The sequence below is a fragment of the Chelonus insularis genome, unplaced genomic scaffold (genome assembly GCF_013357705.1).
Source record: "Chelonus insularis isolate UGA/USDA-ARS -01 unplaced genomic scaffold, ASM1335770v1 contig_23_pilon, whole genome shotgun sequence".
Taxonomy (NCBI): domain Eukaryota; kingdom Metazoa; phylum Arthropoda; class Insecta; order Hymenoptera; family Braconidae; genus Chelonus; species Chelonus insularis.
Genome location: NW_023276443.1, coordinates 207,413 through 235,326, shown reverse-complemented (window position 1 = coordinate 235,326; position 27,914 = coordinate 207,413). Strand labels below are relative to the sequence as shown.

At 31.2% G+C, this 27,914-nt stretch overlaps 3 protein-coding genes across 3 annotated transcripts; 2 read left to right on the top strand and 1 right to left on the bottom strand.

Annotated features, from left to right (window-relative positions):
- Positions 1 to 13: 13 nt before the first annotated feature.
- Positions 14 to 27,484, top strand: LOC118064578 (putative ferric-chelate reductase 1 homolog). Its single transcript, XM_035079264.1, has 11 exons — positions 14 to 467; positions 14,039 to 14,355; positions 14,912 to 15,003; positions 16,598 to 16,760; positions 18,066 to 18,266; positions 18,333 to 18,585; positions 18,989 to 19,218; positions 19,296 to 19,536; positions 26,658 to 26,770; positions 26,920 to 27,030; positions 27,103 to 27,484. The coding sequence occupies exons 1-11, from the start codon at positions 443 to 445 to the stop codon at positions 27,241 to 27,243; spliced, it is 1,887 nt and encodes a 628-aa protein (XP_034935155.1). The 5' UTR covers positions 14 to 442; the 3' UTR covers positions 27,244 to 27,484.
- On the bottom strand, positions 20,258 to 22,631 carry LOC118064581 (uncharacterized). The gene is made up of 9 exons (XM_035079266.1): positions 21,845 to 22,631; positions 21,665 to 21,768; positions 21,563 to 21,598; positions 21,295 to 21,488; positions 21,072 to 21,200; positions 20,864 to 20,967; positions 20,749 to 20,784; positions 20,444 to 20,648; positions 20,258 to 20,359 (listed from the first exon to the last, which is right to left on the bottom strand). The coding sequence occupies exons 1-4, from the start codon at positions 22,452 to 22,454 to the stop codon at positions 21,393 to 21,395; spliced, it is 846 nt and encodes a 281-aa protein (XP_034935157.1). The 5' UTR covers positions 22,455 to 22,631; the 3' UTR covers positions 20,258 to 20,359; positions 20,444 to 20,648; positions 20,749 to 20,784; positions 20,864 to 20,967; positions 21,072 to 21,200; positions 21,295 to 21,392.
- Positions 22,882 to 26,627, top strand: LOC118064580 (uncharacterized). The gene is made up of 3 exons (XM_035079265.1): positions 22,882 to 23,670; positions 23,790 to 23,909; positions 24,019 to 26,627. The coding sequence occupies exons 1-3, from the start codon at positions 23,540 to 23,542 to the stop codon at positions 24,896 to 24,898; spliced, it is 1,131 nt and encodes a 376-aa protein (XP_034935156.1). The 5' UTR covers positions 22,882 to 23,539; the 3' UTR covers positions 24,899 to 26,627.
- Positions 27,485 to 27,914: the final 430 nt, after the last annotated feature.

Here is a 27,914-nt window from a genome sequence, read left to right as displayed (position 1 = left end):
TAAAACCTCATTTCTTTTCGATGATACTTATATACCGTTCACTGTTTATGATTGTTGAGTTTTCAAGGTGTCATTTAGAATGATTGTAACTCAGTATCAATAATGTTCTTACATTTGGTCCAGATTTAAATGGATTATTTCATTGTTTACAAAACAAATGTGTTGTTGAGTCCTTGCAACAATGAGATTTAGTTGATCTGTTTACTTTGAGTGTTTGATATTTTAATTCAAATTCAAATTTAAGTTAATATTTTAGTGCTTGTTTCTAACAGTATATTTTTATAATTTATCATTGTGATGTATTTTTTTCCTCTAAAGACTAAAAGTTTATATTTTAGCTAATTTTTTTCTTTTCAAGTGGTGATAGTTTTTTTGTGAATATCTAATTTTCTTTTTCAATCAAGTGGTGTTGATATATCGGATAACTTTCACCGTTAGTAAAATGAGAACTATTATCATGCTTCAGTGTAAGTTTTTTTGAATGAAAATAATATGTTATATAACGTGAGATAAAAATATAAATTATTTTAAATTGATATCAATAAATTTTTCTAATTTTTCAAAAATGAAAATTTTTATCACATAATCTCACGTCGTATAACAAGTGAGAATGCAAGAGAAAGTATTTTCATTACTCTTAGATCTCCAACATGTGTGGTTTTACTTCCTGTATGTTTTAATATTGGATGTGCGAAAGAAAGTATCTCAAATTGTATTTAAACTATAATATTTTTTAATATTACTAATCTTCAATATACCATATCTTTCTGAAATTCATTTTTTTTCTTATGAATTATGTATTGGATTTTATAAGAACTTTATTATATTATCTAAGATGAGTATGATTGTAACAGAAACAATGTCGAATAATAATGGTAGGAGGAAGAAACTTTCGCTAGATGAGTTGGAAGAATTAATAAGATAAATTTTAAAATATAAACAGGGCAAAATGATAAAGCATCCTTATTTTAATAAATACACTGTAAATTTGAAGTGAGTTAAAATAACACATCTTAGGTATGTTTAATGTTAAATTGCTATACATTAACTATGACGCCTTCACTAAAAAAAATATACAATTGTATTTACTATTAGAGTGTTATAGTCATTTTTGATACAGTTTGGAATGTACTAAAATTTATCATTGATTTATGGTATTTAGCATTAAACACGTGTATGTGTATTTACTGTAATACACTTATAAATTTGCTGTGTAAAATTTATTAGATCGATTTTTGATGAAAATACTCCTTAGTTGAGTAAGCATGCCAGTAGACAGAAAGTTAAGCCCAAAAAATAAATAAGTAATCATCATAAATAAAACATACATCTTTATTAAAAGAATTTAATATTTCTTCTATTCATTGGACCTTACTCTAATAAATAAATATTTTAGAACGTTTTAGTTTTTTGTGTAATCACCTCATGCTTCGCAAAAAAAATAGTTCGTACACTGATAGAAGTATTTCTTTCTAACTAACATAATTTATTAGCAGCTAATAAATATGTTATCTGAAAAAGAAAATGAATGAACATTTGTTAACAGTTAAGAAATTATTCATTAGAGTAGATTTATTTGGCTCAATGAATGATTTCTTAGCTGCTGACAAATATTTATTTTTCATCTAAATACTATGATTAGGCTCGATAGTAAGGTAGAATAACGGCGAAGCATAATCAAATGTTAGGTTATATGATGAAATAACTTTTATTTATTGAAAATTTTTAAATAAAGAATAACGGTTTCGTAATGATTAAAATTAATATTTTCTTTTAAACAATAGTTCGACAAGCAATTACATTATATCCATTTAATTTCGTATGAATTTTTAATGGTTTTATAAATATAATAATATCAGACAGCTAAGCAGAGAAGATTTATTACCTACAAATCAATATTTATTTGTATTAAATAAATGCTGAAAAATAATTTTAATGAATTCATTTAGTCCCACCAAATATATTCTTTTAACAGTGTAATGTAATTGTGATCCTTATAATCGTACAAGATTCTCGTTCAACTCATATATTTTCAACTAAAAAATTTTTAAACTAAATGGCAATTAACTAATAATTATAAATATTAATAGTAATAATAAGAATATTAACAGAAAATTAAGTAAACTAACAGTTTCAATATTCTTGAAATAAGCTAGTTAAAAGTAAATGGAGTTGAAAATATATAAACTCTCTGTATGATATGTGATAATACCGGAGTAGGTATCTGTATAAATGTGTTCATACTCATGCAACTAATATCGTTGTTTTCCAACACAAATAGTTTCTTCTTATTTTGTTAACTATCGGATATCATTCAGCCAGAATTTTAGAAAGAATTAAAATGAACTTTCATTTGGATCGTTTAAATAATTGTAGTATTTTCAAAATGTTTAACTATTATTCGGAGAAATATAACAGTATTAAAAACATTAATAATATAACTAAATAAAATTCTGTATTATCTGTTAATAATAAAATAAATGATATTATTTATATTATTGATTTATATTTCTTGGAATGATGGTTTTATTTTATTCAATAATTATTTTTCACAATCGTTATGTATAAAATATGAAAGTATTTGATAATTTTATTTTATTATTTCCTGTATTTAAAAAAAAAGCAGTACTGATTTTTAAAACAAAAACTAATTTTTAATTAATAAAAAAAAAGTGAGATGAAAATAATTGTTGTAATTATTTAAACAAAATTAATTTAAATCTTTGTAAAAATGCTTGTAAATTGTTAGAACAATATCAAGACAATGCACTTTCAAAAACATATGCTTCAGAAAGTGTGTTGTCGAACCGTGTTGATCATTTTTCAGCATACGTTTCAAATGCGTGTATACTTCCCAGTGGGAGTTGGCCTGACCGCTATGAACATTTTGTTTGTCATGGTGAAAACCATCAACCTGCCCCCATTTTGAGTATTGGCTACTATTCATAGCTTCAAGATACTGCTGAGATCCTGAAAATTTAAAAAGATAGTATTGGAATATCCACAAGGTCCATATTGATGACCAATCCACCTTTAAATTCCAAAGTTTAGAGAATTTACTTTATATCTGAATGCTTAAGACATTTATGGAAATAAAATACGTCTAAGTACACTTGGTATTTCGACGATATATTTTCCATTTATTGATATTCGTAATTTCGCCATCATTTTGTTTTTTTTTTGCTTACAACGAATCGCTATTGTTATGGCCAATATACAATCGTTTAATCGAATAAAGTTATTCATAATAATATTTTGTCGATCTTTATAGAATATAATTACAGTAATGATCATACAATTAATTAGAATCTAAACAAAACCCATATCTTCGGATATCAATAAAAATCTGTGCAAAGCTTAGATTCAAATGATAATAAAAGAGTTAAATTTAGTTTCCTCAGAAACAGAAAATTTCTCAAATCATCAAATCCCATCAGGCTTTATTTATTGAAAATAGATCATTGTTCTAATTAAGACAATATACATCTTATGATTGTAGATAGAATGCAAAAAAAAATTATAAAATTTCGTTCATCTTCTAAATCTCTGATAATTAGAAAAAATTTAGTTACCTATTGTTAGCTATTGTTTAATTATTAAGAATAACAACTTGTTTTATGATTAGAATTCCAACGGCTTGGCCCAATTTTTTTCAAAGCGTAGATAGATGGAATTATTATATGTAATAATTCTCCATGAGAATTGTGTTAAAAATTGGACAATAAAATATTCGTATTTTTTGAATACCAATAATTCAACATTATAGAAGTTTTTGAGATAGGGTACACGCGCACATTGACCAAAAAGTAAAATAATATTTCGTGTGTAATGGTTAAATGTTATTTGTTATACTATTATAAATTTCTTGTACTTTTGATGTGTATAAAACAGGCATGGGCAAGTGGGCAAGTTCTCGAGGTCTCTGTGATTGAGTACCTGGATTACTTGATATAATTTTCATTGCAGATTTTATTATACGAGTACTCTTAATCTTAAAAGGGACTTTGACTTGCTAGGAAAAAATCATTTAATGGTCAGATTGTCAATATTTTTTTTTGATAAATTGGCTGGAGTGATAGACAAACATGGATTTAGTGAGTCAAACATTTGAAATACGGATGAGACAATAGTGTCTACTGTGCTGAAGTTGAATAAGATTGTAGCTGCTAAGAGTAAGCGTAACGTTAGCCCCCGGAAGATTGTTCGATCATGTTCAAAGGAAAGCTCCAGAAAAGCTATCAAACTTAACAGAAGAAAAAGAAAACCTGTTATTTTATGTAACAGACACCTGCGAGAAAAACGCATTACGAGTGGACTAAAAAGTTGAAAGCAAAAGAAGAACATTGATAAAAAATGAAAGAAAAGTGTTTCTAAAAAAGTACTCCGACCAAGTAAAGAAAGCAACGATAGTGATTATTCTTGTCTGAATTGTTACGAAAACTATTTTAGGGTCTCGTTTGTTCCTTCGAAGCGTTTGGACGTGTATATTTGGGCTCTCAAGCCCCTGCTTACCTTAGTTTGAGCGTTCTCTAAGATATACGATTGGTGTAATATAACATTAACGTGCCTATTTTTTGAAGCTTACTGCTCCAACTAATGCTCTGCTACTCTCTTTCTTCTTTTTTGTGTATCTCAAGAGTCGGCTTCTGTCTACAGAGGATCCTACTTTGTTACTCTCTCACCATGTCAACTCCAACGTCAAAAACTTACTCCGATGCCGCTTCAACTGATCATTTTCCAACCAAAGATCAAGCCATAATCTGCGACAGCGTGGAAGGATTACTTATTAAAGAGTATGCCAAAGCCATAGCTGACCTTGTCATGCCTTCGTCCATCAAGTTCATCTCTAGAATCTCCAACAACAGAATCTGTGTTTACCTATCGTCTTCCCGAATCGCCAATCAGCTCACCACGACTCACAAGCAACTCATCATCTTCAACAATGTGATTAAAATGAGGCCTCTCATCTCTCCTCATAAGAGAATAATCATCTCAAACGTGCCTCCCATCGTTCCACACAGTTTTTTGGAAAACCTTTTTCTAAAAAATCACATACACCTAACGTCGTCAATTTCGTTCATTAGAGCTGGACTGAACGATGCAGGATTTTCACATATACTTAGCTTCCACAGACAAGCATATGTGCGCGCTGACGACGTTTCCGAGCTACCTGAGCGTGTATCAATAAATTACGACAACACAAATTACTGGATTTATTTCTCTCAGGATACTGTCATTTGCTACGCATGTAAAAGAGAGGGACACCTAGCCAAATCATGTTCAAACGTTCAAGGTGGGGACAGTGTCACTGACACTTCACGTGCTCTTTCATCCTCCGAGCCAAATCAACAAAAAATTTTTTCCAACGATAATCATTCTGAATATATACAAGTACCTGCTCCCAGTAGACTATCAACAAGTTCGCACACAAATGAAACTGTGATCAGCAAGCGTTCCCACTCTGAGTCACTCTGATACCAATCAGGACAAATACGAATTTACTTTCGACCAGTTCAAATCATATATCGAACAAACTCAGCAGAAAAAAGCTGCAAATATCCCATGCTTAACCACGAATAGATACACTTTAGCTGTTAATTTGAGAGAGCTATATCGCTGACTGACAGCAAGGAGCATGAAGTATAGGTTCTCCAAGATTATCGACAGCCTCGACCCAGACAGAGCCACTACAGACGCCGTCAGCATAACATCGAGTCTTTCTAGCTCCAGTATTGACAATTTAAATGAAAATTAATCTCAATCATGGACACGTCAAAGCCTGTCAGATTAATTTTTTGGAACGCTCGAAGTATTCGCAGGCGTACAACAGAGCTTGAATCGCATATCCTCAAGGTAGCTGACATCTTTGTTGGCGTCGAGTCCTGGCTGTCACCTGATGACGTCATCAAGTTCCCAGGCTTCACCACCTTTCGTCAGGACAGAATTCACCCAAGAGGAGGGGGCATTCTGGTACTACTTCGTAAGTCTCTGGCATTCAGAGAAATAAATAGCATTCAATCTATCTGTCCTTCTATTGAAATCTGCGGTCTCAGTATTACTACCTTGCAACCTGCTGTAGACATAATAATTTGTTACAGAACTCCCAGTTTCACTCTTTCCTAAGATCATTGGGACCGGATAATCAATACAATCGATTTAAATAAGTGTACTATCCTTCTAAGCGATTTTAATTCACATAACCAGAGGTGGAACTGCCGTGACACTGACACTAATGGTGTACGGCTCGTGCACAGTTTAGACAACAGTAATTTATTTCTTCTTAATGATAATTCTATAACTAGAGTCGGTTCTAATGTAATTACTAAATCTAACATCGATCTAGCCTTCGCTACATGTAATCTCATCGCTAAAATTGATATAAAAGTGGGGGATGACACCTAGGGTTCTGATCACTTTCCCTTGTTCTTGAAATTAAACGTTGGTAAAGCACACTATAAGATAATTTATCTGCCGTTAATAAATACCAATTTTTCCTTGATTCAATAACCAAAGCTGTTAGGTCTTCCGCTCCACGTAATAGGCATTTCAAATCTAAAAAAATTAATAACCCTGTCTACTGGTGGGACTTTGACTGTAATCGTGTCAAGCGCTTGAGAAGAGCGGCCTTCAGAAGGTGGGAATTTACCAACGAGTACAGAAATTATCTCGTATACAAAAGAGCTTGTGCTGTAGCTATTCGTACCTTTAAAGGCAGAAAAAGGTTTTGTTTTAGACTCTTCGCGAGTAGTATCTCACACCAAGATAACCCTAAATATATCTGGTGCAAATGTAAAATCTTTAAAAATAAACGGGTCAAAATTGAACCCTCCTTTGTCAAAGAACACAATCAGAACCATGATAAACTGTCTACAGCCCTTAATAAAGGGCCCCCGGGGTTGCATAGATGTTTCTGTCCTTAAGATATGTCACGTAACAACGGGGGCAAATTAAAGATTATTGATCATAATCCGTCGTGTCCTACTTTCGTACTGCCCCATATGGTAGTCTGAATGTGGGCACGTCGAACACGCCGAGCGCGAGACGCGTTAGCGACCGCCGACCAAAGCTGATAAAGCCTAAAGCCCTGTGCCTGGGGCTGCAAAGTCAAAATATGACATGTAGGCCTAGGTACAACTGGCCAATTGAGGTCGGACTCGTAGTGGTATGTTGTAAGGCCTCGGGCTTGTTACGTGTATCCCTGTGCCTGTTCTAGGTGCAGGTATACGCATCTCGGGAAATGCCATCGCGAAGAGAGTAGAGTTATAATTTCCCAGAGTTATGCCCAAAGGGGCGAGGTACTCAATTTCCGTCCTTCGGACGGGGGAAGCATGGCTTTACAGCCCTTGATAAAATAAGCCCCTCCTGGGTAGGTTCCAGCCCACATTGGTTACCTTCATGCATGCAAAATCCATTCCTGGACTCGCACTTTGACATTGCTGAATTCAATGCTGCTCTTGACCCTAAAAATAGCTCTTCTGCTCCAGGTATTGACGGCATTGACTTCGAGGTCCTCCAAAGCATGCCAGTCAACTTCAAATTAATATTATTAGATATCTTTAATGAAATGCATGAAACCTCCTGCTATCCTGATGCCTGGAAAAAGTCTTTATCCACTTTGTTGAGAAAATCTCAACTTGTGAATTAACCTAACCGTTTAAGGATAGGGATGATTGTGCCGGAACAGAGCAAACGGAAGTCAGGTGTTATAAAAAATAAAGTATCTTTATTTTCAGCACTAACAGGTACACTAAATACACTGACAACTAGTTGTTATTAAATAGGAAGACTGAATGTCGCTCAAAATCAATGAAAGTCTATTTTAATTACTGAATCTGAAGTGAATGTCCAAAAAATACTCAACTTGGTGTGTTCGGTATTATTGACCTCCCACACGAGCTCAGCACGCTTCTCGAGTTGAGCAAGAATGTGATTGTGCACGTGGCGTTAGCCTATCAATGCAATGCAAAATGAATTTTAATGAAATGTCTTGAATTTACAATGAACCGTCTTGAAATATTTCTTGATTTTAGTTTCAGAATAAAGCCTGAATGTTTCTGATGATTTACAATAGCACTAGTACTGATGATTGTCTCAAAACTTTCAGATTTGTTAAGAAAGAATATGAATGGCGTGTACACGTGAACGAGAACAGTGAAAGAATGGTGACAGGAACTTCATTAGTCAAAAGGGACACTGAAAATTAGTCGAATGATTGACTAAATTAAGAATTATTGATTATTTAGTCGATTGGTTATCGACCCAGTCCCAAGATGGCCGCCGAAGTTCCTGTCACCTGGTAAATTCAAACTGAGAATTAATTAATTCTCAACACACTTCATAGATAAACCTAATAACACCGAGGTCAGACCCATAATGTTGACTTCTTGCGTATGCAAACTCTATGAAACCTTGGTCAAAAATAGATTATAATGGTGGGTTGAACACAATAAACTCCTTTTACAAAATCAATCAGGGCTCAGAACTGGTCGGTCTTGCTATGATAATCTCGTTAATCTTGAACTCACGGTAGAACGTGCCTTCATGGACTTCAAGGAAATTCTAGATAACGTAAATTGTGATATACTTCTCTTCAAACTTGCCTCAATAGGTGTTTCGTTAAGAATGATCAAGTTCATAAAACATTTGACTCATGAGAGATTTGCTCTTTCTCAAGAAAATGAAAATTTATTTCGCACAATAAATAAAGGCGTACCACAAGGTGGGGTGCTCAGTCCCCTTTTGTATTTACTGTATGTTGCAGATATAGATAATGATATTCCCTCGAACGTCACAATTTCTCAATTCGCTGACGATATTGCTCTTTTTACTAGTGTCAAATCATCTATCAAAGGCATCGCCATCATGGAGTAATCAATTCAAACACTTAGCAACAATATAGGCAAGCTAGGACTCGAACTAGCTTCCCACAAATCTGTTTTTCTCCACTTCAATAAAAAAAAAATAGCGCCAGGCTCTATTAGTATTAGAATCGAAGACGTCATCGTAAAATCTAGTCCTAATGCTCGTTTTTTGGATATACAATTTGATCATGACCTGTCCTTTGATTCACATAGCCAAATCATTCTAAATAAATGCAATAGAGCCTTGAATATAGTCAAGTTTCTTTGTGGTACTTGGTGATGGGCTGACCCTGAAATCTTGTTAACTCTGTACCGAAGCTTTGTGCGGTCGCTGATTGAATATGCTAGCTTCATCCACCTTCCAGCGCGAAAAACCAGGATTGATAAGATCGAGAAAATTCAATTAACAGCTATCAGATGCACGCTGGGTTACAGGATTTCCACGCCAAAAAATATCCTATTAGCGGAATCCAAGCTCATGTTCATTCAGGACAGGGCAGGGCTTCTTTGTAGTATGTATTTAAGTAAAATTCTTTCTAATCCAGCCCTACCGCTTGCTAAGGAAATTCTAGAGTTCAGAAAAAGATGTGCTAAATGTAAGAGAAAAAAGAAATCCATTCTAAGACGATGTATTGAATCTCTTTCTGAGTTAAAATGCGACACCAAAAGTATCTGCTCATCAAACATCTTCGCACACTCATATGAAATAATTGTCATCTTGATTCCTTTCAATAGAAGTTTAGATGAAATTCTGGCTCAATTGATAATGTAAACACTCGGGGTGGGGCATTCTCTATTTATACTGATGGGGTCTGCCTGCTTTTGCCCGGAGTTAAATTACCTCAAAACAAGATCTTTACATCCTAATCCTCAGTGTTCACGGCTGAGTGCGTCGCCCTGAGTGATGCTCTGGACCTTGTCCGTCCAAATGTAAATACTAAGTTTCATATCTTTTCTGACTCTCTTAGTGCTCTAGAGAGCCTCTCCAGCTCTCTCGCGAGTATAAAAATAAACTTCTATACCCTGGACATTAAAAAAAATACTTCGAGCTCACGACGGCTGGGGGTAATAATAACAGATGTTCTATCAAATTTTGCTGGGTCCCCTCACACGCCGGCGTCCTTGGGAATGAAAGAGCTGACACCCTCGCGAAAGAAGTCACGCTCTACTCGCCCAACGAGTCTCCACCTCCTATTCTATTCACTGATCTTTTTGAAGACTATAAAAAGTCATTCACGAATAACACTCGCAAAAAAATTAAAAAAGATGGTATGACTAAGGGTAAGGTATACTTTCAGGAGTTTTCTAATGATGGTCCCAAACCGTGGTTCTTCCACAAAGGTCTCAACAGAGAGACAATAGTTATTATAAATAGATGTAGAGCCAATCATTTTAACCTTGGTGTATCCCTTAAGCGCATAGGCATAGTCGATGACGATCTTTGTAAATGCAGCAAGAATGTAAAAGACTTGGATCACGTATTATGGCACTGCGATCTATATACCAGCCAGCGTAGTGTACTTTTTAACGACTTGAAAAAACTTAAGCTTCACAATCAGCTTGATTTTCAAGCAATGCTCAAAAGGCCAAATATCTCCGCGTGTTTATGCATGGTCAAATACCTTGTGAATTGCAAACTGTATTTGTAAGCCATTCATCTACCTATGTAATATAAATTGTATATTTCTATATTTTTCTATTTCGTATCTGTACATATGTATACTTTTTTTTGTACATTGGCATAGCCAAAATAAACCTGTATTGGTTTAAGGTGCTTAATAAAATGAAAAAAAACCATTTTAAGAGTTTATCTAAAGAAACATGGATTTGATATCAAGTTTGCAGGGAATAGACTTATACAAAATGTGTGCCAGGTGCTGGTTTTACTTTCGTCTGTATCATTTGCAACAGTGACAATGCCGATTAAGTTCACAAGATCTTTTATAATATAAGCTATATTGATAATTACATAAGTATTCGAGTCTAACTTTGAACAAAAGGACTGAATATACTCTTAAATTTAAGCTTAAGATCTGTTGATGTTTTGTTGATTCTATTTTTATATTATTATTCAATGAAAATTACTTTGAGCTTTGTTGTTTTGTTTCTAAAAAATTATAAATCAAAAGTTGACTGTCAACAAAAAATTTTATTTCATGTCTAGTTAACGTCAAACTCATGGTTGGGCTAGAGTCTATGAGTGTTCAATTTTCTCTATACCCTTACTCAACTTTCTCCGGGATGATATTCCGACCTGGGTGGCAAACACCCCGGTAAGGATATCTTACTTTGTTCCGATGGTCAACATATTATTTTTTATATAATCGTCCAAAATTCAAGTTTATTCTCTGTTTTGAGGTTGGAAAAGTGACGTTGTCTCTCTCGCAGAGAAAGATAACACCCGTCTGGGCATGCGCACATAAGACTTTTTGTCTTTTTATATGGGATAGAATACGTCGCTTTGGGACCCAAAAACGGGAAGCAAAATTTTTTGTTTGACATAATAAAATCAAAAAAATAGTACATTTCACACCTAAGAAGAAAAAGTAGACTAGCTTAAACCAGTGTAAAATTTATCCCGCATAAATAGACAAAAAATCGTCCGTCCGACTCTGATAGAAAGTACTGTAAGAATAAACGTTATAATTCGGTATTTTCGTGGGACGATAAATGTAACCGTGTTAAGCGTCTGAAGCGCCCAGGTTTTAAGAAATGGAAATATACAGGAGGCTTTGCGGATTTGAGTTTTCACAAGAAATCTCAAACAAAGAGTTTTTTCAATTCACTTATCGTTACAAAAACATTTGGTATGATTGGAGCATTTTTAAAATCTTTGAATACAGTCAGAAACTAAACATTCATATAAGTTTATAAATATGCTATCAATAATTATGTAAGTAGTTTAGATGGGTTTCTTTATAATATGCTCATCATGTCTAAAATTAAAAAAGTTGTCTATTTTGAGATAGATTAAATATTAATGGCAACATACACAGAGAAAACTTTGTGTATGTGAAAACACACTTACGTTCGTTTCCTTTCTGCAGCAGCATCTGACGTCTGACGTCGATCGTATGTTGATCTTACGTTAGGAAACCAAAACACAGCAACATACGTAAGTCTGACAACAGTCTATTTCCTAATGGATACAAGGGAAATATTCGAAAATGATGAACCACGTGTTTTTTCGGCGGAAAAACGTTTTGAAGGGGTAAAAATCACCCTCAAAGTTAACACCCTATAAAGGTGATTTTTCATTTTCACATATTTTTAATCGAAATTTTCTAAAACGACCTTATACGTTAAAAACAATTTAAAAAATGATGAAAAATACCTTTATTTACATATTTATATAACTTGCGAATATACATTTTTTTTATTAAAAATAACAAAAAATCTATTATTTATTTTTTAATGAGACCAATTTCAATCGAAAGAACATAAAAAATTACAAGATACATGTCTTTGCAATTTTTGAAGCAACATCGAAATCGATGCCAAGAAAACTGTTCTTTTTTTTCGAAAAAATCCATAACAAAAAATCTATAACTCAAAAACTAAAAATTATTCTTTGATGGGACCAATTTCAATCAAAAGAGTATAAAAATTTACGAGATACGCGTCTTTGCAATTTTTAAAATAACATTAACGACAGTAAACAAAATTGCAATTTAAAAATTCCCAATTGCTATTAATGAATTATTCACAGTCACAATAATCACAGAATAAAATACGTCGTAATTAGAAACTGAATAGTTTATGGTTAGTCAAAATATTATTTTTTGTTATTGTCATGCGGGCAAACTTAGATATAATTCTTATCACAGGCACTGATGAACTATTTTTGAAAAAAATTGTTTCTGTAATTGTAATATACAGATGATTTAATGCTAGAATTTTGAACAAATGTGACATATTTTAATAATTTAAACAATTGTAACATTATTTTTTTGCATTCATCTTTAATACTGTAGTGAATGGATATTTCTGTATCCCGTATTCATGTCAATTTTTGTTAACAGTCATTATTTTATATATGTATAAAATCGTGTGCTTGAAATAGAAATATTATCATCTTTTATTCTAAAAAGTGTGTTCAATAATGATGAATAATTTGTAAAATTTAAAGCATTATAATAGCTGAAATTTACTTGTATTTAATACTGGTATGTGAAATAATAGATACCGTAGAATAACATAACATGTGTTTCAAATTTTATTCAGATTATTAAAAAAAATTGACTAGTATCTTACAATAAAAATTACAGCAATAGTTGTTCTTCGTGTAAAAGTAAGATGAATGAAATGAAAACAATAGAAAAATATATTCTATAATTATAATCATTTTTAAACATGTAATAACTTTTAGGAAAGCGACCGACTATTATGTAGAGAGATTTGTGGAAAAAATATCCATGTTCTTATATGGAATAAAAAACTAAATTTTTAACATTAAAAATAGTCACTACATTCCAAAATTTTTGAGCAAATGAGGCATGGAAATATTAATTATAAGTGCTTGACACCAATGTAATATTAACACATCCTGTAATGAACAAGCTTATGTAGAGTTTAAATAAATATGCAAAAAAGAAAAAAATTGTATACAATACGTATACGTACTCTCTAAAAATTAATCAGGAAACATTCATTGATTCGTAGCTATAAGATGTCTACAATTTAAACAGCGGATAACTTATATATAGCTATAGCTGCGAATCCGTGAATATACCAATTTGTAGCGATTTTCACTTATTCATTTTTAAAGCGTAATTATTTTTTATAAAAAATATCTATTATGATACGATATATTTATAATTTAAAAATGATTCAAAACGAAGAGATAAATATTAGTAAAAAGTTCGTCATGTAAACATCCCTAATTGAATCTAGAGCAATGTTATATATTGGTTAAAATTTTTTTCTTTAACGTAAAATAAAGTTTCATGAAATCAAAATTATAGTTCACAATATCTGTTACAGAATGATAACTTCTTGTGAATTTTTTTTCCAGTATATAAACTATTTGTTATCATTATTCGAGATAATGATTGAAATTTTGTTATTGTAATATTAAACCTTTATAATAATTTCAATTGTACAAAAAGTATCTTTTAAATAATAATGACCGAAGAATATGGAAAAAGATGACAAATTTTTTTTTATATCTTTTACAGGGATAACCACGTATATCGTAGTACTTTATCAATCGATAGATGAAGTTACTGGGTTATCATCTGGGGCTCCGCCTTCTACCTGCAATGACCTTACGCCGAGACATAAAGACACTCATAGTGCAACCTCATATCTACCATATGAAATTCGACCTGCTATAGAGGAACGTAGTGTGAAAATAACATTAGGAAGTTCTCAAGGTCTTCCGTTTAAAGGATTTATAATCAACGCCCGAGATATTGCAACTCATCAGATAATTGGAAAGTTCGAAAATATTACTGAGGGTATACAGCCTATCAAGTGTGAAGCTGATGTCGATGTAATTTATGAATAATATTATTTTCAATTTTAATATTTCGTAAAAAATGCATGAACAAAAATCAATGTAAAGGTTGCAAATTTTATTGACATTAACAATTAATACTTATTAACTTAGAAGTTAAGAAATATTTAGTAGTCCAGTCAATATGGTTTAAAACTTTCACAAACAAAAGTTGAATTTTCAATAACCTAGTCGATTGTTCAATAAACGGCGATCATTTTATATTAACAATTAAATATCTTGAGAACTACTAACCAAAGAGAACCGAAACTGCTAATGAAATGTTGTTAAATAACACACTATGTGATGTGTGCCACAAATGTTTGCCACTCTTTGTCGTCACCAAAAAAGAAGTTTACAAACCAAATTGATAAATATTAGAAATAATTTTTAACTTTCACCTTTATCGAGGCATATAGACGAGACTATAAAGAGTATCTATATCTTAAATCATATTATTTATGAATCGAAAAGTTATCGTTGGCCTTCTAAGCTATGTAAAGTTCAGCGTTCCAGTAATAATTGAATAATGTCAGTGTTGTTACATTTTCAGAATACTGCTACTCACACTGACAATCAAGTAAAACATAATCTATTGTTGCAATGGGTACCTCCATCAGATTACGAAGGAACCATAATTTTCAAGTGAGTATACCGATTTTGCAATCCAGTTAGCTTTGGAAACAAGCTTCTCTGAATTCTTGAAAAACGATTTTTAAAAATTTTAAATCTAGAAAAAAAAATCAGATCTCATTAAATTGAATAAGAGTTATCTCAAACTAGAGATATGTATGTTTTTCTGAATGTTTAGCATAATTAATTTAGATATTAACAGAATTACAGTAGTCTGAATACATGACAAAAAAAAGGTTATAAACAATATGTAATTTTTACGAGTCATATTTCATCATTAATAATATTATTTTGTTGAAAGCATCCAAATCTATGTAATATACGCATCAGTTAATCGATAAATACAATTTTCAATTGTTTATAACAAATTCATATTGTTATAAACAATGCGTAATTGTTAAGAGTCATATTTGGTTATGAACAAAAATGTCAAGTCAGTATCGACTTAATTTTCAAATAAAATTGTTATTGTTTGGCTTAAAAGTATTTTAAATAGCTAATCTTTTACATACATACATACATACATACATACATCATTCTAAAAATATGTCAGTATGCTTGCAAATATCTTGAAACGTGGAGATTTAATAAAAATTTAAATTTCACCAATCGACCCAATTACAATAACTTCCTAATGGGAAGTTAATAAAATTTTTCGTAAAATATATATTTATATGTGTTCTATAAATAATAAAAATATTTATTATTCAAAGCGCCTCGAAGGGAAAAATATAGATATAGTACAGTAGAACCCGTTTAATACGATCACGCTTGATAGGATTTCTCGCATAATACGCCATTTTGCATCAGTCCCAGCAACTTGAGACATGTTTTTATACATCCCGCATAATACGCTTTCCCGCTTAAGGGGCGTTTTTGGTTGAGTCCCTGTGAAATCGTCTTGAACGGATTTTACTGTATATGAACTTTTGCGCACTAATTTTAGGCAAATAAATAGATTAAATAAGAAAATACCTACAGGAAAAGATTCGCGCAACAACGATCTATGGAATGAAACGAGATAAGGACGATTAGTTGAAGAATAAACAAAATATCCGAAATTAAAAATCTAAAGTGATTTGACAGATTTTGGTCGGCCGTATGTAAACGAGTAAGAGAGGTAGAAATATGAAAAACAATCTGTCAAATCGCTTTAGACTTTTAATTGAGTACACAGAAAAAATTTTATAGGAATTTTTACTAGTCAATTTTGGGGAAAATTTACTGCCCAAAAAAATTAAAAATTATTAATTTTTTTTTTTACTTTGAAAAAAATACTATTTTGGTTGGTAAAAAATTTCTAGAAAACAACTTATAGATTCTGAAATTTTTTCCGTGTAAATATTGCTATTTTTTTATTTGTTTTGCCAACATTTGGCAGTAGTTTTGATCCCACGCACGATGTGAAACGAACTAAACAGTTACTAGCGACATTTAGTCAACAGTTCTATAAATTATTTCGACTGGCCTTCTACCCCGGACTTATCCTAGAGTTAGAACGGTTATAATTGTGAAAAGTAAATAAAATATGAAATGTTGATAAATATAATAGTTAATGATAACACATTTTTTGAAATTTATTAATAAAAATAATAATTTTTTACAGTTCAACGATTGTTCAAGATTACGCAACTTATTGGATTGGCGTTGAATCTCCACCCATTACTGTACTGAAGGAAAACATAGAGCTATCAGAGCCATCAATACCATTATCTTCGACTCAAAGAACCACTACTGAACCATATTATGAACCTATGACAGAAAGCCCGGTAAAATTTTTATATTTTATAAAATTTAGTGAATTATATAAGTTTTATTAATTTCCCAGTCAAAGGTTATAGTGTCGGGTCCGATTTTGCGAATCCCGAATTTCGACATATCTTCACGTTTCAAGGCCTCCTAGAGTTGAATACGACAGTTTTCAGGTGGACGTCTGTATGTGTATGTGCGTACGTTCGAAATTATTTTTCGCCTCGATTATTTTGAGAACAAAAAATGACATCGACGTAGGACCAATTGTATTCGATGTATAATGATGCAGCTTAAACCCGATTAGGTTTTCAGTAAAATCAGTTCAGTCATTTTTTTTTGCAGAGTAGAAAAACTGGAAAAATAGTAAACTAAATTTTATCATTCTTTCCGCTGGGAAGTCAGTCGTGTGGATCTTTGGGGTTGCACCCAGACCACTAGAGGGCACTGATATTTTTTGCTTTGATAATAGGATCTAATAAACCTACCTTTCTTAATATATTTTATTCTTCTTTACTGCTTTTTTTTTATTTTGAACTTCAAGTAAGCATATCTCGCTGTCTATAAAAGTTACAATTAACAATTAAAAAGTACTTTCTCTATAAAATTTAATTTTGAATGAGTTTTGATTCAATTTTTCTTCATTTCTCTTATAATTGGTGACAAAACTCGTGTTTCAGGTAATTTTGATTTTGTTCTTCCTATTGAATAAACATAATTTCATGTTAGACGTTATTATGTCTCACAAAAATACATACAGGCTAATATCTCATGTATTAAATATTAATATTTCATCTAATGTACCTGTCAGTCGAATGAACTGAGTGAAAGTTTCGTATAAATATTTCAAAAGGTCATGGGCGATACATATTGGTCTATAAAGTTCTACTTTTTTTTCCCAGGTCACTACTTCTCATGGTCACAATTCAATTCTATACTACATAAAATACTTATGGGAAATCTAAAACCTTTTATGATTTGTAATGATATTTCATTACATTACCAATAAAAGACTATTGTGCAATGTTCCACGTTTGACCATCAAGTAGAAAATGATTATAAATTGAAAATAAAATGTTTGATTGACAATACTTTAGTAAGAATAAAAATTGCCTCACCTCTTGGCTAACGTAAAACCAATGAGTTTGAAGTTGTGCAAGATATGAGTCAATTTTTATTTGTATGAGACTTTTTAATTGTTGTTATTATTGGATAAGTATATTCAATCAATATTGTGTATTTGAATTCTCTACATATTCTCACATAAATAATTTTACAATAGTCTTTAGATTTATCATCATATTGATTATATATTTTGTTTTTAGGTAAAAAGTGATCAACATCATCCAATCTATGATGGATGTGGTACTATAAAAAGTTGTTTTGGTAATAATGACAAATGCGTCGATGATAAATCTTGTACAGCAATTGTTGGAGTTAAAGTAAAAGGAGAAAAATATATTTTCGAATTATTGGGCAAAGGTGGTAGTTATATTGCGGTCGGATTATCGAACGACAATAAAATGGTAAATCAATCATTATCAAGTTTTATAAACAATCGATGAGCGTACTAATACAAATTAAACTTACAGGGTGATGACAGTGTAGTTGAATGCATCAAGGAGAATGATACTGTAAGTTTGCACATGTCTTGGAATTATGGTAGAGACAATATGAGAAATTCAACTCCAGATGGAATAGTATCATTAGAGAAGACTTCAGTAGAGAATGGATTGCTCTATTGCAGATTTGTTAGAAATGGGAAAACTGTCATTCAAGATGAAATATTTGATCTTATTGAAAAAAACTATTATCTTCTTTTGGCTGCAGGAAGTAAATTAAAACGTAAGATTCTTCGAAAAGAATATTTACGGATAGCACACCAGCTAACGCACCATGGGGCGTGAGTCCCACACCGGGGAGAAATTACGCGTGTAGTTTTTTCTCAGTTACTAAAAGCGAGAGATCTTTGCATGAGACTAGTCTGTTTCGGCACAGATCTTCTACAATTTTCTTATGTTCTAGTATAAATGCACTACAGCTCAGCGGTAAAACAGCGATAAACGCAACCTCGGGATTTTTCTCAAGAATATTTCGTCTCATTTAAAAAATAACACGATAAAAACAACTATATGTAGTTATAGAGATATAAGTCAATCATTTTATTTGAAGATAATCAATTTTCGTTGTCTAAATTTGCACACAGTGAAATTCTTTTGAATATATAAAAAAAAACGTTTTGTTTTAGATACTAGCGAAGTGGGATTTCACGATATCATATACGTAGCATCTGACACACCAAAAAAGTTAGCTGATATCGGTAAAATTATGGCAGCTAGCGATGCGTATATTCGCATTCATGGTGCACTTATGATTTTTTCATGGATTGGACTAGCATCTATTGGAATGCCTCTTGCACGATATTACAAACAAACTTGGGTGAAATCCCAACTTTGTGGCAAGGATCAATGGTTTGCAGTATGTTATAAGGATTGTTATTTTTCCTTTCACAAATTTCTTTTCTATTTTCTAAAATATCCACTCATTTATTCCAGTGGCACAGGTTTGGTATGATATTAACATGGACCATGACACTCATAGCATTCATTCTCATTTTCGTAAAAACTGGTGGCTGGAGTCGAGAAACACTTCATGCATCAGTAGGTCTTGCTACTACTATATTAGTATTTATTCAACCGTTTATGGCAGCTTTGAGACCTCATCCTAACACTCCAAGAAGACCTTTGTTCAACTGGACGCATTGGCTTATTGGTAATTTAGCTCATTTGTTTGCGGGTAAGTATCGTCTACATTATTATACGAAGAATGCTTAATTCCACAATATGTAATACATCGAATTATACATGGTAGAGGATTTGAAAATGACTGTAGTCCTACCCGAGTCAGAATTTTACTCTTATTTTGCCGCTGAACCTCCTGAATTCAGGAGCATCAGCGGGAAAAAATTATTGTTTCGTATAAGAAAAATAATATAAAAAATTTTTATATTTTGCCGCTGAACCCCCTTCATAATTCCCGATTCAGAGGCTTCAGCGGCATAATATTTTTAAAAAATTCAGGGACTTAAGCGGAAAAATAAAATTCAGGGGCTTCAGCAGGAAATAAAATTCAGGAATTTTAGTGGATGAAATTTTTTTTAGATTTCAGCTGAATTAAAGAGGATGATATAATTAAATTCTTAAAATATTTAGGCTTAAGAGACCTACTTTTTTGAACCTTTGCGTTGTAGATTTATGATTTATATTCATATCGTTAGAAGAACGGATATAAATTAATAATTAAATTATCTAACTTTTTCACATTTCTGTAAAAAATTGATCTCTTCTTAAGCCAAATATTTAGAGAATAGATAATTATTCTTATCATCCTTTTTAACAATAAATAAAATTTAATGCAAGTTTCATTATATATTTTTGATTAATTGATATTTATTTAAATAATTAAAATTAAAAAAATAATAATAATTAATTAAAACTCATATTATCTGTTTTTTTTTCTTCACTCTTCCTCCTGTAGTTACGCTGGTTACAGCTCATATGAGTGATGAAATTTACAAACGTGAATCTCTTGACGTCACTTGAAAGATCGGTAACCCATTCTACAAAATGTTAATGATTGAAAATTTTTATTATAGTATTCACTTATATCTTTCGATACGATATTTATTATAAAATATACTCACGCCATAAACCCTTGAATAATTCTTTTTTGATTCCTTCGCGTCCATTTTTCCCGGTAGCTGAGTATCGTATGAGATGTTTTCCATAAATTAATAAAAAGGTTTCCCTTACTATTACGGTCCAGTCTTTATTTTGTTCGTACTGTAAATTTACTCTCATGATAAAATTTTTAGGTAAATAAAACGAACAATTTGGCGCTATTGGGAGCTGTAATTAAATAACAAAAGACATTTATTAAATATCAATCAAAAAAATATATAATGATATGTGAATATCAAGTACTCTAATAGTTCATGATAATACTTACTTTATCGTCATTACGGTGTAAATATTTATCTGGTATCTGGAACAAAACCAACATTAAAAATTTTATTACTACGCAACATTGATTTACTATTTTCAATATAGGAATAAACAAATACCTTAAATTCAGGATTTAAAATCCTATTTGTTTCCTGCTGACAGCTGAAGGCTCTTTCGAGTGATTCGACTATAGCTGTTTGTACTTGTATATCTCGTCTTGTAACTGAAACAAAATACATAATTATTATGAAAATCATTTTATACTGGTGATTTCAGTAAAAGTATTTGATAAATGTAATAATTATACAAATAATATTTAACTTTTACCTTCATTTTCCAGCGATCTGGGCAAACTTTCTCCATTATCGTGTTTATTTTTTTGGGTTCTGTACGTTATTTGTTTAATGAAATCGCTCTGACTTACAATATCGTTCTCAGTGCAGCGGTTGACCCATTCTATACAAATTTTCATACTTAAGTTACTATAGTCAATATTTCAGATTTTACATTTTATAATTAAGATGTAATTAAACATGCATTTTTACATTACCGAATAATCCTTTTAAGGAATTTTGGTACGTCCTTTCAACCCTTCCACCGAAAAATTCACGAGATTTTTGCCGTAGACTGTATCTAAAACCATTTTTACTAAATTCTGCCAGTTTTTGGATCGATCATATTCATCCTCAATTTCCTGGAATATCTTCTTTGGCAAAAAAAAGACACATTCGGCGAGATTTCAACCTACAAATTCATAATTTTATTTTTATACACTTCTTCAATTTTAAGCCATAAGTATAAAATTTTCAGGGCCTTACTCTTTCATCGCCTGGGTAAAGATAATCAGGTGATAACTGCAAAAAGTTACAATTTTAGATGAATGAACATAATAATTTTCATTAAGATTATAATTTGCATACCTCAAATGGTTGTCTGCAGTTCTTCTTTTCTTCATATATTTTGTCAAATGATGATTTCATCGATTCTAAAATTGCCTTTTGGACTGCAATGTCACGAACTGTAACTGCAAATTGAAGACAAAAGATTAATGTATCACATATTAGATTATGTAAATTTGTGATATCATAAAAAGAACATACTTTCACCACTAGGCATTTTTGCAATAATTTCGTGAGCAAACGAAAAATTATGTGAATCGTCATTACAAACAGATATCATACCACTGTTGGATTCAGCATCAGATACTAAAGAGTCATCCAAATTTGATTGTGTATCATTTTGCGATTGTGTCACTTGAAGTACAGAATTCAGTTTCATACTACACTGAGCGTAGTTGTTTTCATTCACAGAATTGTGACGATTTATGGTGATCTCGCTTCCATAATTAGGAACGTTATTGCCAAAAGTTGATCCAGCTTCATAGTTTGCAACTGGTTGTTTCCAATGGACAGCAGGCTGATTGTGATTTGATAAATCCATGATTAAATGCATATTATTAAAACTTTTATCTGAAAATTCTGGATTATTACGAACTAAGGGTGCTGGAGAAAAGGATTCTTGATTGTTTTGTTTCATAGTCATCACATGTGTATTGTTGACACTTTTATTTGAAGGTTCTGAGGTGTTGTGAATAATAGCTGTTGTGGTTATAGTCCTTTGATGGTTTATAATATTGTTGTTTTCCTCTGTCGCTAAAGTCGTTGGTGAATCAATTGATGAGTGTTGTCCTTTTCTAATCTTTTTATACATGGGTTTATCTTGTCCTATGGATTCTGTATATTTTTCTTTATTTAATAGTCTTTTCTTATTTCTTGTTTTTTTTCCATTTGTGCTGCATTTTCTAATTCTTTGTCCGTAAGCTCGGCGTTAAAAGCTTGGCTGTCCCTAGTTTCAATATCTTCTTGAACTTCTTTTTCATTATCTAGAAATTTATAATTACAATGTCATATTTTATGAGATTACAATGAAATATTACAAAAACTAACTACTTTTTATTAATGACCATAGTGATTCTATAATTATATCAAATTAATTTCATCTTTAACTATATTACTAACGTTTTGTTGATTATAATAAAAAACATGAAAAAATGACAATACGAAGATGATTACTTACTTGTTATCTTCACGATTTTTATTTGTTCATCTTTCCATATGAAAACTTTATTAACGTCGGGTTTGTTCTTCGGGATGTTTGATAATGGTATTATTTGGTTTTTTTTTAGCACTAAAATTCCAGACAAGGGCGTACAATTTTTTTCTTCCCATGTTCATTTAATAATGCACCACAATCATTTACTTAAAACAATGAAAATCACCAATCAAAACTTTTACTTTAAAACATAAAAATGCTGCACTGTTTATGTTACTTGCCGAATAACGACGCGTGCGTACTTGTCTGTTCTCGTTGAAATCCTTAAAGCGCATGCGCAAGAATCACGTGATGTAAATAACGTTGGTCGTTGGGCTTTTCCCATTCTACTATATCGACCAAGATCTACCACAGCCACCATAGCATATATCGCCATCTTGAATATACATTTAGCGCTACCTTCGATATTCTAGCGACGCTGTATTGTATACTAATTTTTTGCTATTTTGACTAATTTGCACAGTTCAATAGTTTATTATTATTTTGATACATTTTAATTTGATAAAATGAAAATCCATTGAAAAAATTTACTGTGTATGTGAATGATACTAATTACATATGTGTAAAATAAGAAGTGCATAGAGTACATTTGAATCAAACATTTTTAATGAAAGTTGGAGTTTAAAAGTGTTTTTTAATTATTAAGTTAATTAAAAAAATTGAATGTGAAGTCACGAAAGCCTATGAGTGATCTTGGACCACGACAATATCGTAACCGTTTAAATCAGTTGTTTCCAAGGAATGACAATGATGATCTCGAAGCAATAAATGCTCCGAATGAAGGTTTACCAGAACCATCATCAGATACTTTAACGTAAGTATTCAATATTATTAATCTCATAATTATCTTTTATACAATGTCTTTTACTTTATACATTGATATAATTATTTTCGGTGTTATAAATGTGTATTTTATTTGTATTGTGAATTCAGGAATAATGAAGACCAAAACAGACATTTCAACATGGTATTTTCAAGTGATCCAGCACCAGAACTTGAAGCAGAAAATATAATGGAGATGCTCTTAAACGATCATAATGTCAATGATCATGTGTAAGTTATTGAATATAAATTAATATTTTATTTTATAAATATAAATGTCTTAAAAGAGAAACCTAAATTAGAATGTAACAAATGCTATATAAAATTCTTTTTAAACTAGTCTGGTTGGTGAGTTGTTGGACATCCATGGAGATGAGTTGATCAACGAAGATGTTGAAGAAGGTGGCATTCTTTTTGAAGTGCCACTTAAATCAAATAATGAATCCAGCGATGAAGATGGAATTAAAGAAGAACAAGCACGTCGAAATTTTAATTTAAATGAAAACATGCCTCTGTACCTAGGAGCTGATATCACAGTAAAAGAAAGTATGCTATCCATCTTATCATTATTTTTGAAACACAATTTACCAATGACTACTATAGAAGACATAATTGCTATCATAGGAATGCATTGCTTAAAATCTGGATTAATTAGAAATAGTGTGTATAAATTTCAGAAATTTTTTAATTTAACGGAATGTAATTATAAAAAACATTATTACTGTTCTTTTTGTCAAAAACAATTGAAAAATGAAAATCAGGAATGTGATAGTTGCCATACTCAGAAAACATCGCATTTTATTGAGATACCAATAATTCGTCATATGCAAACCATGTTTGCCAGGCAAAATTTTTTCGAGAGTTTACAAATGAGATTTGAAAGACGAAACGGAAACAATTTAATTTGCGATATTTATGACGGTAAATTATATAAAGATGCTTATGATAGCGGTTTTCTATCAAATCGCAACAATATATCTTTTACCTGGTATACAGACGGCATTCCAGTTTTCAAATCATCCAAAATCAGTGCATGGCCTATATATTTAACTATAAATGAGTTACCATTCGAAGAACGAAAAAAAAGATATAACACATTGATTTTAGGACTTTGGTTTGGTGAAATTTCAATCAATTTATATATAGTTTTCGAAAAGTTTTTGAAAAAATTTTATCTGGGATCAAAGTTGAACTTCCCAATAGAAATAAAATTACTGTGAAAAATGTTTTATTAATGGGAGTATGCGACTTATCCGCAAAGAGTAAGTGTTTAAATTTTAAGCAATATAATGGCGAATATGGATGCCCTGTTTGCTTCTTCCCTGGAGTATCCATTCAAACTGGACCAAGATCTTTTTATCAGATCTTCCCTTACACTAATCGATTTGAGATACGAACATTAGAACGATGTATAGCCTTAGCAGGAATGGCTACACTTAATAATCCGCAATTTGGAGTCAAAGGGCACACAGCGTTTTCGCGGATTATGCCTGATTTCTTACGTAGTGTACACATAGACAGAATGCATGCTATTGATAGCGGCGTTGTCAAGAAAATTTTACTCTTACTCTTTGAGAGTGATTTCAAATCTTATCCATTTTCTTTGCACAACAGTATCGAAATGGTTAATTATCGTTTAAAGAAAATAAAGCCACCGAAATTTATACATCGTATGCCTCGTACCGTTAATGACATCATTCATTGGAAAGCATCCGAGTTCAGGCACTTTTTTTCTACTATTCACTACCAATATTTGATGGTATCATGAAACAAGAATATTATGATCACTATTTGCGACTGTTTATAGCTGTTTCAATCCTGAGTTCGGATAAAATTTCTTATGCCATGATCGATGTAGCTGAAGATTTATTAAACAGATTTGTACGCGAATTTCAAGATTTATATAATGTCAAATACTGTTCAATGAATATCCATTTATTATTACATTTGGCTAATTCTGTACGGGAACATGGACCTCTTTTAACAATGATAAAAGATATTGAAAGTATTAATAATGATGATGTTCGTAATTTTTGTTTAAATAAAAAAAAAAACAGGTAAGAGTACTAGAAGAGATTTTTAATGGTGGATATAGTGTAGGTAAATATAAATTATTAGACGATATACCCGACTTAATTTTAAATGCATTAAACCACAGCGGAATTGAGGTTAATAATGTACATATATGGGAATTTCTGAGACTTTTAAAAGATAATCGTTTATATGTTGCTAAAAAATACTCTTCGTCTGTACAAACAATTAGTTACGCTATAAAATTCGTTGAAAATGATGAAATAAAAATGGGTTTTATTCATTCATTTATAAAATATTTTTATTGCAAGTGTAATAATAACGAATGTTATTGTAATTCTCAATATTATGCAATCATATACGTGGAGATCAATGATCGAATATTTTTTGCATCCCCTGTCAAAACCAAAAAAGTAGAATAGTAAAGATTTAAATTATTATCAGAATCTTATTTGTAAATTCCGCAAAATATAACTTACTTTTAGATATTGTATGTATTATTGAATTTTTCTGTATGTAACTAATATTGTCCAATGTAACTAAAAATATACGGTTAACAGTGTATTGAAACAATAGTAATAATAGAAATAAAACTAATTAAACATCATATGTATGATTTGAAACTTTAATTCCCTTGGTAGATTAAATAACCTAAGAATTTTCTGTCAGGAGGTTCAGTAGCAAAAATAAATTTTTTCAGTGGGTTCAGTGGCAAAAAACATTTCTGTCAGGAGGTTCAGCGGCAAAAATAAATTTTTTCAGCGGGTTCAGTGGGAAAATATAGATTTTAAGGGGGTTCAGCGGCAAAATAAGAGTAAAATTCTGACTCGGGTAATTTTTATGACTCAAATAAGTTTTGGAGTCCAGCATTTCTTTTAGAAATTCAATTACATCTTCAAAGCTTAATTTTTCTATATAAATTTTCAATACGTTTTTCATCTTTTACAGTGGCATCTCTTTTTTTCTCTGTTCGATTGACCAAAGCAAAAATACCAAGATGGGTGGATTGGATTTTGATAGCATACGTTATTCTTTATGCTATCAATCACATTTTATTATCGGTAAAAATACAATATCATTTTATAACAATTATAAATATGTTGAAATTTGTAAAACAATTACTTTTCTGGCCGGTGCAGTTATTGTTTAATAAAAACTAGTTGGAAATTGTAATGATGAAAAGTCGAATGCTATTAACCTTTATTTGCAGATTGCAGGTTTAGTTGTAGCAAAGAAGAAAGTTGAAAGTATTAATACCTTTCCAATGAAAGATTTACGAATGAGATCTGTTATTGCTTCGAGCATTAAAAAAGATGCTCCTGTAAGTAACAATGAATAATAATAACAATTAATATTATTTATAAATATAAATAAATTTGCATCCTTCTTTCAGTTAGCGGGATTCAGAAAAATTATACTAAGTATTTATGTTTTTGGAATCGCACTATTTGTAATTATACTATTAGTAATTACCGTCTTGGCTCCAATTGAAGATTCCTGGAACGAATTTATTGCCACTATATCTAAGTACTAAAAACTTCATCGAATAATAATGATGAAATAAACATATGCATTTTTGTAACATATTGTAATTACGTAATATGAGGTTATCAGTATATTTAATTAGGAACAGTATTTTTTGAAACAAGTTTGTAGAATAAGCAGAATTATACGTACACCTATTCGGCTTGAATTAAAACATTGTATTGTCCTTTTGTAAGAAAGAAATGAGTTGTCATTTGAATAAGCAATAAATTTTTACTTACTGAGTTATACATTATATTTTTTTAATAATACTTGTAAACGATATAATTAAACCAATGACATTTACTTCGGATTTCATTGAGTATTAATATCTGTTTTTGATAGAGTTAGTTGGTACCGAAGTAAAGGAAAGGAGAATCCAATGTGTAAACGCCAAGTAAAAAAACATAAAAGCAATAAACAAACTCCGAACGATAATTATCAGCTGAAAATTAATGAGCTGACATATGTAACTATTGTTGATTTCGCATACTATATTATGAAGCCGCATTTATTCTATTCACTAACCATATTACATGCCTTGCTCTATCAACCCAAAAAAATGAGTATCTCTTGAATAACAATGAACTGAAGCTCTTTTACCTCCAGATTATTCATATACACTTAAGATGTCTCAAGCAAAAAAATGTAGATAGATAAAAGTATATGAATCTTTGCACA